The sequence below is a fragment of the Cottoperca gobio genome, chromosome 24 (genome assembly GCF_900634415.1).
Source record: "Cottoperca gobio chromosome 24, fCotGob3.1, whole genome shotgun sequence".
NCBI classification, from domain to species: Eukaryota; Metazoa; Chordata; class Actinopteri; order Perciformes; family Bovichtidae; genus Cottoperca; species Cottoperca gobio.
The window spans coordinates 7810190-7825199 of NC_041378.1; the positions used below are offsets into that span (position 1 = coordinate 7810190).

The following is a 15010-nucleotide window of genomic DNA, read 5'->3' on the forward strand; positions in this document are numbered from 1 at the left end:
AAATCAGAAATCCTTTATTAGTCCCACAACAGGGAAATTTACCTTGTTACAGCAAAATAACATATGAAGTAAAGTGGCGAGTTAAATAGAATAAAAATAATATAAGCACAAAGTGGTTGATAAAAAGTTGTAAAAGTGAGTATTGCACATGGCAGTGATCATTTCACAAATGATAAAAACATGAATATTGCACATGGCAGTGATAATTGCACAACATTGTTGGAATAGTCTGTTCTTGGTGTGGTGATTGTACAGTCTAACCGCTGCAGGAAGAAAGGACCTACGGTATCTCTCTGTGAGACACCGCGGGTGAAGCAGCCTGTCACTGAAGGAGCTGCACACTGCGGTCAAAGTGTCCTGGAGGGGGTGAGACATGTTGTCCAATAGAGATGACAGCTTGGCCTGTAATTCTCCTGTCTCCCACCATCTACACAGTATCCAGAGGGCTCCCAAGGACAGAGCTGGCCTTCTTCACCAGTCTGTTCAGTCTCTTCCTGTCAGCGGCCGAGATGCTGCTGCCCCAGCAGACTACTCCATAAAAAATAGCTGATGCCACCACAGAGTTAAAGAAGGTCTTAAGGAGTGCCCCCTACATTCCAAAAAAAATTAGCAAAGCAATGCATGTTTTTGTAGTCATTTTGTGGTCTTTTTGTGTCTCTTTGTGTTCGTTTTATGTTTCTTTATGTTCATTTTTGTATCTCTTCGTGGTTGGTATGTGTCTCTTCAAGTGACATTTGCAGGTGAAGGCCAGGGGGCCCAGTAGGGCATTTCAGTAATCCTCCCAGTGTACATGAAGCTGCCCAACCTAATGATAATACAATTGGTTTGTCTCTGTGTGTGTATGTGTGTGTGTGTGTGTGTGTGTGTGTGTGTGTGTGTGTGTGTGTGTGTGTGTGTGTGTGTGTGTGTGTGTTTGTATGTGTTTGTGGCTCTCTCTCTCTCTCTCTCTCTCTCTCTCTCTCTCTCTCTCTCTCTCTCTATCACACACTCTCTCTCTCTCTCTCTCTCTCTATCACACACACACACAGGCTGGGAAAATCTTGACTTTAATTCGTTAATTCACCTCAACACCACGGGATTGGCTCTACCGTAGGTCAGGTGACATCAAGGCTTGCAAATAAATACTTCCATAGGCGACAACATTTCAAGAAACATAGTTGGTGGTTGACAGCTGAATAAAGAATAAAGAGGCCTACAAATTCAAATCGGCACTCACTCTGTTCATACACGCCAGCTGCCCACACCTCGTCCTACCCAATAGACGCACCTGAGATGCAGCGTCACTCCTAAAGCCAAACCGACCGGGCTTCATTCCTGAAGTCACATCATTACAGTCGCGTGTCACAATCCATCACTCTAACGAAGAATACCAGTTTTGGCTCCAAAGACAGCTGCTTAACCCATGTAGGGCCTTTGTTCCTGCAAACAGCCCGGAGGAGTCGACTTCCCAACTGTAGGATGGTGTGTTGGCACCACAGCCACCTTACAATAAAGGACAACGTTTGATATCTTTGTGGACATCGGAGCACAACAGGTAAGGAGTTTTTCATTTGGGCTTGAACTCCTGCATGAAATTGAGAAAACCTTATTCCCGCAAACGGCCGATATCGGAGGAAAATTATTAATCTACATACACGATGTGTGTTGACGTCTATCAAATAAAATAATGTATTTTTTGCATTCATAGACAAAATGTATTCATGGGGCCTATATACAAAATCGATTATATAAAAAAAAACGTATATAATGTCTTCTAAAAATAGGTTCGAAATAAATATGCATTACATTTATATTGCTTACCATTTGTACCATGAATACCATGAATTTACCATACAAAGACTTAACTGTAGGCTCCCATAGCATGTCAATTACCAATAACCTTTATAATATATAACCATGAGACTCAGCAGTTGCAGGTCATCTGAATAAAGTGTTTTTCAGGAGTATTAAGTTAAGTAATGTAATCGTCTACAATAGTGATTTCCAACAAGACGACCAGGAGCACTTTGGTCAATATTAAAATCAGTTTTCATACATTTAAAAAAATCTTCCTCTAGATTTAAACTTTTTTTAAGGCCCATTCTGATCAAACCTAAATACTTTTATTGCTGAAAGTAGGAAAAGACAACAAGATCAGGTAAGAGAAGTTAGGGAAGTTTTTGTTTTTGCTTGCCTTTCAATGATGTCACCAGCCTCCTTTTTTTTTACATTGAAAATGTTTTTATTTTATAGTTTCGCTCAAACTGGAGATCCAAGATATCCCTGTATCTGCTGATTCTAATGCTCCAGTTAGATTAAAAGTCTAAATGAATGTCTGGATAAAGACGTCAGACAGATTACAAGTTAAAAGAACTAGTTTGGTGAGGAGCAACACCTTTTGACTATTCTTTGGAGAACCTGTTGGGCCAGTGCTGGGTAGGTGACGGCTGAAGGAAGAAGGAAAAGGCTTGTATGAGACACTGGGTGTGTTTGAACATGAAACTGTTTTCTGTTCGGATCTTGATTGTAGTCTGTGTCCCTTTGTTTTCTTTTGACATTTTTGTTTTTATCAAAAATGTAAATTCCATATGCTGTTAATCTAAAGATTTGTTGTTGTTTGCATTTTCAGGTCAGCCATCTTCACCGAGTCATCTTCACCAATGTGTGTTAGAAGAGGAAAGATAACCAGACAGAGAGTATCATCTTGACCTGTGTATCCTTCACTTGTTCTCAAGCAGAAACCATGAGGGACCGACTGAGCAACCTGCAGGAAATGTCCAGCAGCCAAGTTGAGGAGATGGAGTATGCGGAGTCCACTGTCTCCGAAAGCTTCAGCAACGTGGACTTGCAGGAGGAGTTTCCCCATGAGGCAGTGGTGTTTGACAACAGCCCTGCTCTGGAGGAGGTCTTTTCCCAATCGCAGGATATCCACAGAGAGGTCCAGCTCATCCGCATGGATATTAAAAGGCTTCGTGAGCAGAACTCTCGCATGGTCAAGGGCGTCACCACAATGAGCACTATCAAAAGGGACTCCAACGCTATCGGTGCTGATATAAAGTCTCGGGCTGAGGATGTGCTGACACGCCTGCAGAAAATGGACGGCATAGCGCACAATCTCGAAGAAGAACACGGCTCGAATTCTGCTGTCACACGTATTGCCAGAACCCAGTATGCTTGCCTCAGCAATAGTTTCCGCGATACCATGTTTGACTATAATGAGGCTGAAATGAGCCATCGGGACAACTGTAAAGCCCAGATCCAGAGGCAAATGGAGATAGTGGGACGTGAGGTGACAGGAGAGGAGGTGGAGGAGATGATTGAGAAAGGTCAGTGGAACATCTTTAATGACAACGTTATGGCTGAAGGTAAAACGGCTCGATCAGCTCTGTCCCAGATTGAGAAACGTCACCAAGAGATGATTGACTTGGAGACTCGTATCAATGGCATTCATGAGATTTTCCTGGACATTGCCCTGCTGGTGGAGGAGCAGGGCCCCATGCTGACCACCATCCAAACTAACGTGCAGAAAACAGACGAATGCGTACAGGAAGCCCTCGTCAAACTCGGCAGGGCCAAACGTCACGACAAGAACAACCCCTTTAAAAAGATGTTTTGCAGCTGTTTCCCATGCGTCGAATAATGAATGTACAGTAAACAGATGGCCAGAGGGATGCAAAAATATGCAATGTGGTCAAGAAAAAAAGAAGTGGGACATTTTAAGAACATTTTCTGTATGTTTCATTAGTACAACGTCGCAAAGTCTTTATCGACATGTCTTTAGATCTATAGATGATAAAAAAAGGTTGATAAAGTTTCAAACTATTGTGTCTAGATTTAGAGTCACAGGTAAAATAAGTAATCCATTGTTGTCTGTAATAGTTACATGAAAGGTTTGAGATGGGTATCTCAAATCTAAAAACCATCCCCCATGACTGAGGTGTGATTCAGACCTAGAATAAATAGTATTTGAAAATATTGTTCATGTTTTTATAGCCTGTGGAGTTTCTACATGGGAGGGGTTTACCAAATAACACAATGACTGTAAGAAACATTTGAATATATTTTTTATAAAATGATCAAAGACAGGATTTGGGCATCCTGTCTGACGCGATAGTTCCTGATGCAGTTAACTGCCCTTAAAGTAAAGCCATTAAAGAAATGTTATAATATGGAAGTTCAATCAAACAATTGTTAAAGAGAATTATATTTATTTTGTCAGTACATGTCAATGGATGGTAGAAAATGGATGTCCTTGATGTACAGCTGAAAGAAATTGTATAGTTTAGTGATTTCTTGATTCGATTATTGTCTATTAAACTGTATATAAATTCTGAAATTATTGGGTTGATAGTAACCGGCCATTCTATGTTGACCGCATTGCACAACACTTCCCATTATTTTCTCATGTTTACCATCTCTTTTGAGGACACCAGTAACTGAGGAGCGACACTAGTTTAAATAAGATGTATTTTCACTGCTATTTTATGTCTATATGTATAATAATACCTTTCTTCTGTGGTGTCAAATATTAGATAAAAAGTTCTTATAAAATCTGCCTGAGTCTGGCTTTATTCTTGTTTGAACATAACATTTACATCAACGCATGAACACACAGACCTGCTGAAATGTAGTAATTGGTAAAGATTAACACATCTTCTTAATTCAAGTTTTCAATCACTGCTAAAAATGTTGCGTTGAAATATCTCAATAACAGCCACGCCACAATTAATGGGTAGTAGGAGGTATTGTTTACTTAAGTAAAAAGTATAGTATAGCAAAATGTAGTTAAAGTATTAAAGTAAAACTAATTGTTGGGCAGAATGGTCCTTTTCGGAGAACTATATTATATATACATTATATTATTGGAATATTATTAATAATTCTTTAACGTGTAAGCAGCATTTTAATGTTACAGCCAGTGAAGTTGGAGCACATTTGATCTACTTTATATTCTGTTGGACAGTTTAATCTCTAACACAGTATCATATTTTATTAATTCATCAAATGTTTTGTTCACGCTGTCAGACAAATGTAGTGGAGTAAAAAGAACAAGAGATGTAGTGGACTAGACGTATAAAGTTGCATAAAAATGAAATACCCATGTAAAGTAAAAGCACCTCAAAACTGCACTTAGCACAGGACTTGAGTAAATGTAATTGGTCAGTTTCCACCACTGCAATTTTAAACCCTGGCATGTTCCATGTTCACCATCCAGGCCTGGGCCTTCTGAATCATCCAGGGTCCCCCCCCGACTCCAAAGACAAAATGGACACACACACCTACTCACACAGGTGTCATCACTTTACAAACATATGGCAGCATGCACTGCATTAGCTCAGTGGTGCACTGTCAAACATTTAAGTCTAATTCCTCAGATTTCCTTACTAACTTTTCCACAAAGACTTTTTATTTGACAGGAATGTCGTCTTACTTAATCGACCCCGCTTCCTGAAGTGAAGTGAAATGAACCATAAAGAAAATGCATCTTCCTTTAAGGAAGTATTGTGTGCTGCAGTGGGAAGGCCCATGTCCGTCACCTGGGAAGGGGCGGTAGTCACACGCATGCTGAACACAAAGCAGACAACTTCCTTCATCAGAATAAAAAGATGCATTTCCCAAGTGCCTTGGACCAAATAAATCAGCGTGAGGCACTTTGAAGGGATTTATTTGCTTTCTGATTTTGTGGGAGCCAGTCACAAGAGGTAAGAAGGTTTGAATTGATTGCATTTTCTTGGGTAATATGTGTAGCAGAGGCACCTGGAGACAAGTGGATACTTGGACATAATTCGTGCAGAAAGAATGGGCTGATTCAATGTCCACCAAGTAGAATTTTGTTTTTTATCATACATTGTGACGGCTTTTAAAATCATTTCAAGATTTATTTTACTAACGAGGTAAGAGGAAATGGATTTTCTGTTTAAAGACTGAGACTTTATGAAAGAATCAATGGCAGATATTTAGGCAAGCACCACACTTTTTAAAGTTTTGTACAACATGTGGTTGACAAAATAAATGTACTGAAGAACTACTTTATATATTACTTTTATACACTTGCATACTGTATATTGTGCCACAATGCCCCACTTTCAAAGGAAATTCCTTCTTTTCAATAATATAAATGTCTTCCTTGTTCCTTGTTTTTTTTAAAAAGCTTTTGAGCTGTCATTGTTGTTCCACACGGAAAGAAAAGTACAGATAAACAGATCCAGTCATTGTTGCAGTAGTTCTATAACTGTATCAGGTTAGTTTTGGGTGTGTGGTGGAGTTTCCCTGAGTACATGAACTATGAACCTGTACATGCTGTCATCAGTGGTGTTTAATGTCAATTCTTTTTTTCTACGGTCATCACTATGAGGAGGGTTATACCTTAATGAGGGTGCCTACAACCTAACATGTAGAACTTATTTGATACTAATTTTGCATTATAAATTGTATCTATTTGATTGTCTTACCTGAAACTGTATTTTCTACAATTTATTTAGTTTTCAGTACACAGCATCAGTCATATGTTAATTAACATATTCCCTAAATAAATAATATAAAATTAAAATAAACCCCATAAAAGACAGCATGAGCCAAGAGATAATATGCACAAAACTAACAAAGTTTGCAGTTACAAAGCCACATTTTGAACTGATTTGACAGTAAATAAATGCATTAACTGGTTAACCATGTGATAAATGGCTGCCATACTTTAAAGAATCTGTCATTAGTCCCATGAATAGCAAATGTAATTGTACTTTCAACACTAGAGTACATCAGACCAGAAGCTAGACTAGAGATGAGCACAATAACCTACATCTTGTTTTGCATTGGTTTCTCAGGCACAATGCGGGACATGCTTGAGAGGCTGCAGACCATCAGTGAGGAGCAGGAGGACTACGACCCAGAGTTTTATGGACCTGAGTATGATGTAGATAAGGTGGCTCTGTCTCAGCAGGCAGTGGTGTTTGAGAACTCCTCAGATATTGACAACATCCTGGAGGAGGCCCACTCAATAAGAAAGGCGATCTCCCTGCTTCACTTAGAGGTGGAGCGTCTGAGCACACATAATGAGCGCTTTGGCACCAGCATGCGGCGTCTCACCCTTCTCAAAAAGGACTCTGACTGCATCGCCAGGGGGATCCAGCAACGTGGGGAGGCTCTGTACGGCCGCCTTCAGGCCCTGGATAAGGATAGCAGCCAGCTGCAAGAGAGAGAAGGTCCCAACTCTGCTGTAAGTCGCATTGCCCGAACTCAGTATGACACACTGACACGTGCCTTCCATAATGCCATGAGTGATTACAATAAGGCAGAGGATATGCAGAGGAAAACATGTCGGGGGAGGATCCAGAGGCAGGCCTCCATAATGGGGACTGACATCACTGATGACCAGCTGGATGTGATGGTGGACAAAGGTGGTGAGGGATGGGCTGAGCTGTCCCAGAGCCTGGAGACCCAAGGTGCACGCTCGTCCCGCTGGGCGATGTGCGAGCTCAAAGGCAGGCACAAGGAGCTGGTGGAGCTGGAGGTCAGGCTGAAGGAGGTCCATGAACTTTTCCTGCAGATGGCCATGATGGTGGAGGAGCAGGGATCCATGGTTAATAACATTGAGGTGAATGTGTGTCGCACTCAGGACCATGTTGACAAAATCAACGTTCACATCAAGAAGGCCCTGGACTACAAGAGGAAGAATCCTTTTCAGCAATGTTGTTCCTGTCTACCCTGTTGGAGACACAACCAATACTTATAGGGCTTATTTTTGACTTTATGGATGGTTAAAACAAATTTAAATAAATATTTACCCGTGTAAAAAGTTATGGATGGATGGTAATGGATGTTATTTCAATTTGAGTTAAAACATTTAAGCAGTTCACTGACACAAAATAAATGCTGTTGTAGTAAATAAAAAGTTTGTTGTCCTTGGCAGAACTACTGTAAGTTAGGTCATGGGGTAAAGACGTACAGATAGTCTTTTAGATATGTGGACAAATTGGAGTCATGAGAGTTAAGGGTGACATTAGGTTCAAAATGTTACGTTGGTGACAGCAATTACGGGAGAAACAAGGTATGCATCAAGTGTTAAGTGTACCTCACACAATAGACAAGTGAGTTGGTGTTAAATGTCAGAAATGACACTACAGTCAAGCAAAGAATGAGGAAAATATAAAACCAGCTGGCTCTTCCAGATTCTTCTGAGTCAGTCGAGCTGTTAAAACTTTAAGAATGGAGAAGAGACATGTCTGTCATATGAGAACAAGATATAATCTAAACAATTTTCTGAGTGTACAATAAGAGAGTTGTAGCTGTTAACGAGATGACGTGTCGAACTGTGTGGTCCTAGAAGACTGCAAATTATGTTAACAAATAGTGTGAGTTTAGGCGTGAATCCGTCCAGTAGTTTATGTAGCCTATTTCTTATTAAACAAACAAATTTCATCTGCATGGGGCATAAATTAGCTCCTTTCTCCTCCTCTTGTCTGTACATTAATCCTACATGGCCCCAGGTTTGTTTTAGTAAATATGCCACATAATATGCAACATTATACACACGATAGGCCTATCAGTTGAAATAAGGCCCTAAACCTAGATTTTGACACAGATGCCTCTGCTGCATGAGGTGGGGCACAAGCCCACATAATGTTTTGTAGCATGTAGGGCAGCCTGTATGGCACTGCATCGTGTTTTCTTAATTTTGAGGCCACTTCGTCATGTTTTCTCACACAAAATATTGCTATATATATATAGTTATTTATTTATATATACATATAAATATTTATTTATATATACATATTATTTATATATTTATATGTAAATATATTTACATATAAATATATATAAATAAATACATTTATATATATCTATATATATCTATATATAGATATATATAAATATTACCCAAGTCCTGAGTAACATTAATTGCACAGATCACCCGACGGCGCACAACACATTTAGTTTGCTAGCTAACTACGTTTTCTGTTATTGTTAGTTAAGTAGGCTATAAATACTACCTAACTATTTTTGTTTAAAAGCACTGGGTTTAATTCAAAACTTAATTTCTCATCCAGTTGGAACATGAGGGATTTAACCCTTTGTGGAGCCAGTGCAAACTATGTTTTATTTAAAACGCATATGCAATTAATATCAAATAAGAGGGGGGGGGGGGGTACTATAAATGACACCTATGCATACAGCATTACACATATGTTCATACTCATCGTCTACTATCTTTATTCATTGATGGCAAAACATGTTGATGCGCACAGTGACGCCCAGTGGTAACATTTCTGCTACAGACAGATTTTGAATTGCATTAAGGTTAAAGCAGCACGTTCATGTTGTAGTTATAAGGCGGCGCTAATTGTTTCTACCTAATTCACTGTTGGGTTGTTTACTTTTAACTTTTAAATATTTTTGAGCATATTCGTATAAAATGTACAGCCTTGACATACAAAGTAATCGACAGCTGTCAGATAAATGTAGTGCAGTAAGAAGTACAATATTTCCCTCTGAATTACTATACTAGCTAGCTTTTGGTGACATAAAACCGCTTGAAACCTTTCTACGTGGAGAATATTAGCCAGAATTATGTTACGCTATGGCTCACCTTGAGTGTCTGTTACATTAGTTATCTATATACATGTGTGCTGTAGTCATTTTGCTCCAATCTGCCACTCGACAAGTTAGCTGCAGTGCAGCACCACAGCGCTACTCATGACGCACAGTTGATGGAGTATTGTAATACTGGTGTGCATCGCTAGCCCCGTGGTCATGAAACATGAATCGCAAAACCCATATAACCGAGTCTCGCTTAACGATAGACTCTTTTTCAAGGAGAAAAGTGGCGGAACGCGGTGTATACACCAGGATGGCCGAGTGGTTAAGGCGTTGGACTTAAGATCCAATGGACATATGTCCGCGTGGGTTCGAACCCCACTCCTGGTATATCTTTTGCTGGCGTTCTGACATTATGAAATTACCTAGGAGAAATATAAGAAGCGTCTCAGAAAATGACGAGCCCTGACTGTCATCATAAAACAGTAATCAAATCTCTACTGTGATTTACGACTGGTCTACTTTGATTTGCTGTTAAAACAACGTTTATTTTGTTGCAATTAATATATCGGAATAGCGTCTTTCTCTACGTTAATTGGTCAACATTGAAGGGAGTAATGATCGAACAATAAGGCGATATGAGCGGCAGATATTATTTAGTATAGTACACTACAAACTGGGCTGTTCAGACAAGCCCACCTCCTGCTTGCTCATACAGTCAAAGTATCCATACATTTGCCACATTTGGTGCTACTGTGCTTTTACCAAATTAATTGCAACTAGGTTATTTGTGGGGAACTTGTTGACATGCATTTTGACAATGTATTTTTTTTTTATCTGTCGTTTTACGCCAGGGGTCGGGAACCTATGGCTCGCGAGCCATATATGGCTCTTTCGATAATGCAATATGGCTCGTTTAACATTTTTTAACATGATTAACAAGTAATAAATAATTATATTGTGTCATTTTAAAGTAAAAACATTTAGCAGCGGATTTGTTTTTAGTTCTCCCCTCTCCTTTCCTCCGCTCCGTCTCTGGCTGTAGGTGAAGTTATGTTCACACGTGTGTGCGTAGGGGGCAGAGCCCCGCCCTTCGCGAAACCGAGCAGAGGAGAAACTGCACAAAGCAAGCAGTAGACCGGGGGTGTCAAACTCAATCACAGGGAGGGCCAAACACGGTCCACATTTATTGAACAGGATACACATATTGGATAAAGTGCAAAAAGATATGGAACATATTTAAGTCAACTGCAAACGGATTGCTGAGCAGTTCAATTTAAATTTCTGAGCTGCAAAGTCTCTCTGGGAACCATCACCTTATCGTGGTGGAGAGGTTTGTGTGTCCCTATGAACCTGAGAGCTGTGTTGTCTGGAGCCTAGTGCTCCTGGTAGGGTCTCCCAAGGCAAATTGGTCTCAGGTGAGGGGCCACACTAAGAATGGTTCAAAAACGACTTCATGAAAGAAAGGAAAAGGAAAGGAGAGACCCTGCCCGGAGGAAGCCCGGGGCCCCCGTCTGGAGCCAGGCCCAGAGGGAGGGCCCGACAGCGAGCGCCTGGTGGCCGGGTTTGCCACGGAGCCCGGTCGGGTACAGCCCGAAGAAGCTACGTGGTGCCTCCCATCCATCCATCCTGTGGGCCCACCACTCATGGGAAAAACCGCTGGGGTCGGGTGCGCTGTCACATGGGTGGCAGTGATGGTCAGGGACCTCGACGGACCAGACCCGGGCAGCAGAGGCTGGCTCTGGGGACGTGGAACGTCACCTCTCTGTGGGGGAAGGAGCCGGAACTAGTGCGGGAGGTGGAGCGCTACCAGTTGGATCTGGTGGGGCTTACCTCCACGCACAGTCTTGGCTCTGGAACCGTACTCCTGGATAGGGGTTGGACTCTATTCTTCTCCGGAGTTGCCCAAGGTGTGAGGCGTCGGGCCGGGGTGGGGATACTCACTAGCCCCCGGCTGAGCACCGCTATGTTGGAGTTTATCCCGGTGGACGAGAGGGTCGCCTCCCTAGCCATGGAATGGCCATAACAAACACCATGTTCGAACATAAGGATGCTCATAAGTGCACGTGGTACCAGAGCACCCTAGGCCAAAGGTCAATGATCGATTTCGTAATCGTATCATCTGACCTGAGGCCGCATGTTTTGGACACTCGGGTGAAGAGAGGGGCGGAGCTGTCGACTGATCACCATCTGGTGGTGAGTTGGATCAAGGGGTGGGGGAAGACGCTGGACAGACCTGGTAAACCCAAACGGGTAGTGCGGGTGAACTGGGAACGTCTGGAGGAAGCCCCTGTCCTGGGGATCTTTAACTCACACCTCCGGCGGAGCTTTTCAGCCATCCCTGTGGAGGTTGGGGGCATTGAACCTGAGTGGGCGATGTTCAAAACCTCTATTGCTGAAGCTGCGGTGATGAGCTGTGGTCTCAAGGTCTTAGGTGCCTCAAGGGGCGGTAACCCTCGAACACCTGTGGTGGACCCCGGTGGTCAGGGAAGCCGTCCGACTGAAGAAGGAGTCCTTCCGGGTTATGTTATCCGGGAGGACTCCGGAAACAGTTGCAGGGTATCGAAGGACTAGAAGGGCGGCAGCTTCTGCCGTATCAGAGGCAAAGCAGCGGGTGTGGGAGAAGTTCGGAGAAGCTATGGAGAAGGACTTTCGGTCGGCACCAAGGTGCTTCTGGAAAACCATCCGGCACCTCAGGAGGGGGAAGCGAGGAACCATCCAAGCTGTGTACAGCAAGGGTGGGACCCTGCTGACTTCAACTGAGAAGGTTATCGGCCGGTGGAAGGAGCACTTTGAGGAACTCCTGAATCCGACTAACACGCCCTCTATGGTTGAGGCAGAGCTGGAAGCTGATGGGGGATCATCGTCAATTTCCCTGATGGAAGTCACTGAGGTAGTCAAACAACTCCACAGTGGCAAAGCCGCAGGGGTTGATGAGATCCGTCCAGAAATGCTGAAGGCTTTGGGTGTTGAGGGGCTGTCTTGGTTGACACGCCTCGTCAACATTGCGTGGAAGTCTGGGACAGTGCCTAGGGGTTGGCAGACCGGGGTGGTGGTTCCCCTATTTAAAAAGGGGGACCAGAGAGTGTGTGCCAACTACAGGGGTATCACACTTCTCAGCCTCCCTGGTAAAGTCTACTCCAAGGTACTGGAAAGGAGGGTTCAGCCGGTAGTCGAACCTCTGATTGAAGAGGAACAATGCGGATTCCGTCCTGGTCGTGGAACAACGGACCAACTCTTCACTCTCGCAAGGATCCTGGAGGGGGCCTGGGAGTACGCCCATCCGGTCTACATGTGTTTTGTGGATCTGGAGAAGGCATATGACCGGGTCCCCCGGGTGATACTGTGGGAGGTGCTGCGGGAGTATGGGGTGAGGGGGTCACTATTGAGGGCCATCCAATCCCTGTACGCCCAAAGCGAGAGTTGTGTCCGAATACTCGGCAGTAAGTCGGACTCGTTTCCAGTGAATGTTGGCCTCCGCCAGGGCTGCGCTTTATCACCAATCCTGTTCGTGATTTTCATGGATAGGATATCGAGGCGTAGTCGTGGAGGAGAGGGGTTGCAGTTCGGTGACCTGAGGATCTCATCGCTGCTCTTTGCAGATGATGTGGTCCTTATGGCATCATCGGTCTGTGACCTTCAACAGTCACTGGATCGGTTCGCAGCCGAGTGTGAAGCGGTTGGGATGAGGATCAGCACCTCCAAATCTGAGGCCATGGCTCTCAGCAGGAAACCGGTGGATTGCCTACTCCGGGTAGGGAATGAGCCATTACCCCAAGTGAAGGAGTTTAAGTACCTCGGGGTCTTGTTTGCAAGTGAGGGGACAATGGAGCGAGAGATTGGCCGGAGAATCGGAGCAGTGGGGGCGGTATTACAGTCACTTTACCGCACCATTGTGACGAAAAGAGAGCTGAGCCAGAAGGCAAAGCTCTCAATCTACCGGTCGATCTTCGTTCCTACCCTCACCTATGGTCATGAAGGCTGGGTCATGACCGAAAGAACGAGATCACGGGTACAAGCGGCCGAAATGGGTTTTCTCAGACGGGTGGCTGGCGTCTCCCTTAGAGATAGGGTGAGAAGCTCAGCCATCCGTGAGAGACTCGGAGTAGAGCCGCTGCTCCTTTACGTTGAAAGGAGCCAGTTGAGGTGGTTCGGGCATCTAGTAAGGATGCCACCTGGGCGCCTCCCTAGGGAGGTGTTCCAGGCACGTCCAGCTGGGAGGAGACCCCGGGGAAGACCCAGGACTCGGTGGAGAGATTATATCTCCTCTCTGGCCTGGGAACGCCTCGGGATCCCCCAGTCGGAGCTGGAGGATGTGGCCCGGAGAAGGGAAGATTGGGGTTCCTTACTGGAGCTGCTGCCCCCGCGACCCGATCCCGGATAAGCGGTAGACGATGGATGGATGGATGGATGGATGGATGGAGCTGCAAAGTCGGCAACTGCGCTCAGTTTATGAGCAGAATGCTGTCGGGAACACAGCGGTGGAGATGGTTTGTCAGTGTTTGGAAACACGTAGTGACCAAAGTTTCCTTCTGCATCAGAGTCTCCCACAGGCAGCTTGGCTTATAAAGCTCTTACTGCATCAAACATGTCCGTGATCACATGGCAATGAAGCTGCAGGTTTAACAGTGAGATGCTTCGTTATGTCGCACAAACAGGCCAGCTCACATCGTCCCAGAGATCTGTGGTGTGTTTCCCTTTGCTTTCCAAAAACTTTCATTTCATTCACACATTTAGATACTTCCTCAAATGTCTTTTCCCGTGGTTGTGCCATGCATTGATTTAATTACCAAAACTGGCGGGCCAGTTATGACAGACATATGATATTTTCTCGCGGGCCGGATATAATTGCCTTGAGTTTGACACCCGTGTAAACACTGAAACGTGCACATAAATGAGATAAATAACGTAAGCGTTTAGTTTATTTAATAAAAGAGCACCTGTTCAATGCAACACTGATACTGCTATTAGTAATCGGAGACGTGTTATTCTTAAAAAATGCACGCATAAAGTTGCATTCAAATTTATATATTTTTATATATGGCTCTCAAGGAAATACATAAAAAAATATTTAGCTTTTATGGCTCTCCCAGCCAAAAAGGTTCCCGACCCCTGTTTTACGCTGTATTTGTTTAGTAAATGTGGTCCATCTTTTAAGAGCAGTTGCACCTTTGAGACAGAAGAGGACACTCTAAGCCCTTCTTGTACTCTCTGGGCTGGAGTCCAACTCTGGCTCATTGAAGGCCTACACACTTTCATCCCTATAATTTCACAGCAAGGGCGATGCCTTGGACTCATGAATACCCAGTCATCTGCCACAGGAAACGCTTCACAGAAAATAGCTGTAACTCTAGTAGTAGTATTCAAAAGTTTGTTGCACTAAAATCTCATGGATACAAGAAGTTTAGATGGAAAATAAGCCTTTAGAAACTCTCTATGAAATTCTTCTATGTAGGTATTTTGCACTGTAGTGTTCACAAACACAATGAATGTAAAC

General features: G+C 43.4%; 2 protein-coding genes and 1 non-coding gene across 6 annotated transcripts; all 3 read left to right on the forward strand.

Annotated features, from left to right (window-relative positions):
- The first annotated feature begins 1112 nt into the window (after positions 1-1112).
- stx11b.1 (syntaxin 11b, tandem duplicate 1) lies at positions 1113-4532 on the forward strand. 3 transcript variants are annotated; one of them, XM_029425384.1, is made up of 2 exons: positions 1113-1534; positions 2715-4532. In XM_029425384.1, the coding sequence occupies exon 2, from the start codon at positions 2723-2725 to the stop codon at positions 3617-3619; it is 897 nt and encodes a 298-aa protein (XP_029281244.1). In that variant the 5' UTR covers positions 1113-1534; positions 2715-2722; the 3' UTR covers positions 3620-4532. The 3 variants fall into 3 exon arrangements, with proteins under 3 accessions (XP_029281244.1, XP_029281243.1, XP_029281242.1); XM_029425383.1 differs by having other exon boundaries at positions 1114-1534; positions 2718-4532; XM_029425382.1 differs by having other exon boundaries at positions 1116-1534; positions 2609-4532.
- An 827-nt stretch (positions 4533-5359) lies between these two features.
- On the forward strand, positions 5360-7870 carry LOC115003612 (syntaxin-11-like). 2 transcript variants are annotated; one of them, XM_029425478.1, is made up of 2 exons: positions 5360-5681; positions 6804-7870. In XM_029425478.1, the coding sequence occupies exon 2, from the start codon at positions 6809-6811 to the stop codon at positions 7709-7711; it is 903 nt and encodes a 300-aa protein (XP_029281338.1). In that variant the 5' UTR covers positions 5360-5681; positions 6804-6808; the 3' UTR covers positions 7712-7870. The 2 variants fall into 2 exon arrangements, with proteins under 2 accessions (XP_029281338.1, XP_029281339.1); XM_029425479.1 differs by lacking the exon at positions 5360-5681 and adding an exon at positions 5720-5873.
- A 1950-nt stretch (positions 7871-9820) lies between these two features.
- trnal-uaa (transfer RNA leucine (anticodon UAA)) lies at positions 9821-9903 on the forward strand. Its single transcript has one exon. It is a non-coding gene; the product is annotated as a tRNA-Leu (tRNA).
- The last annotated feature ends 5107 nt before the right edge of the window (positions 9904-15010 follow it).

Coding starts and splice junctions, on each gene's coding strand:
- stx11b.1 (XM_029425384.1), top strand. CDS start 2,723: ATGAGGGACCGACTGAGCAACCTGCAGGAAATGTCCAGCAGCCAAGTT.
- LOC115003612 (XM_029425478.1), top strand. CDS start 6,809: ATGCGGGACATGCTTGAGAGGCTGCAGACCATCAGTGAGGAGCAGGAG.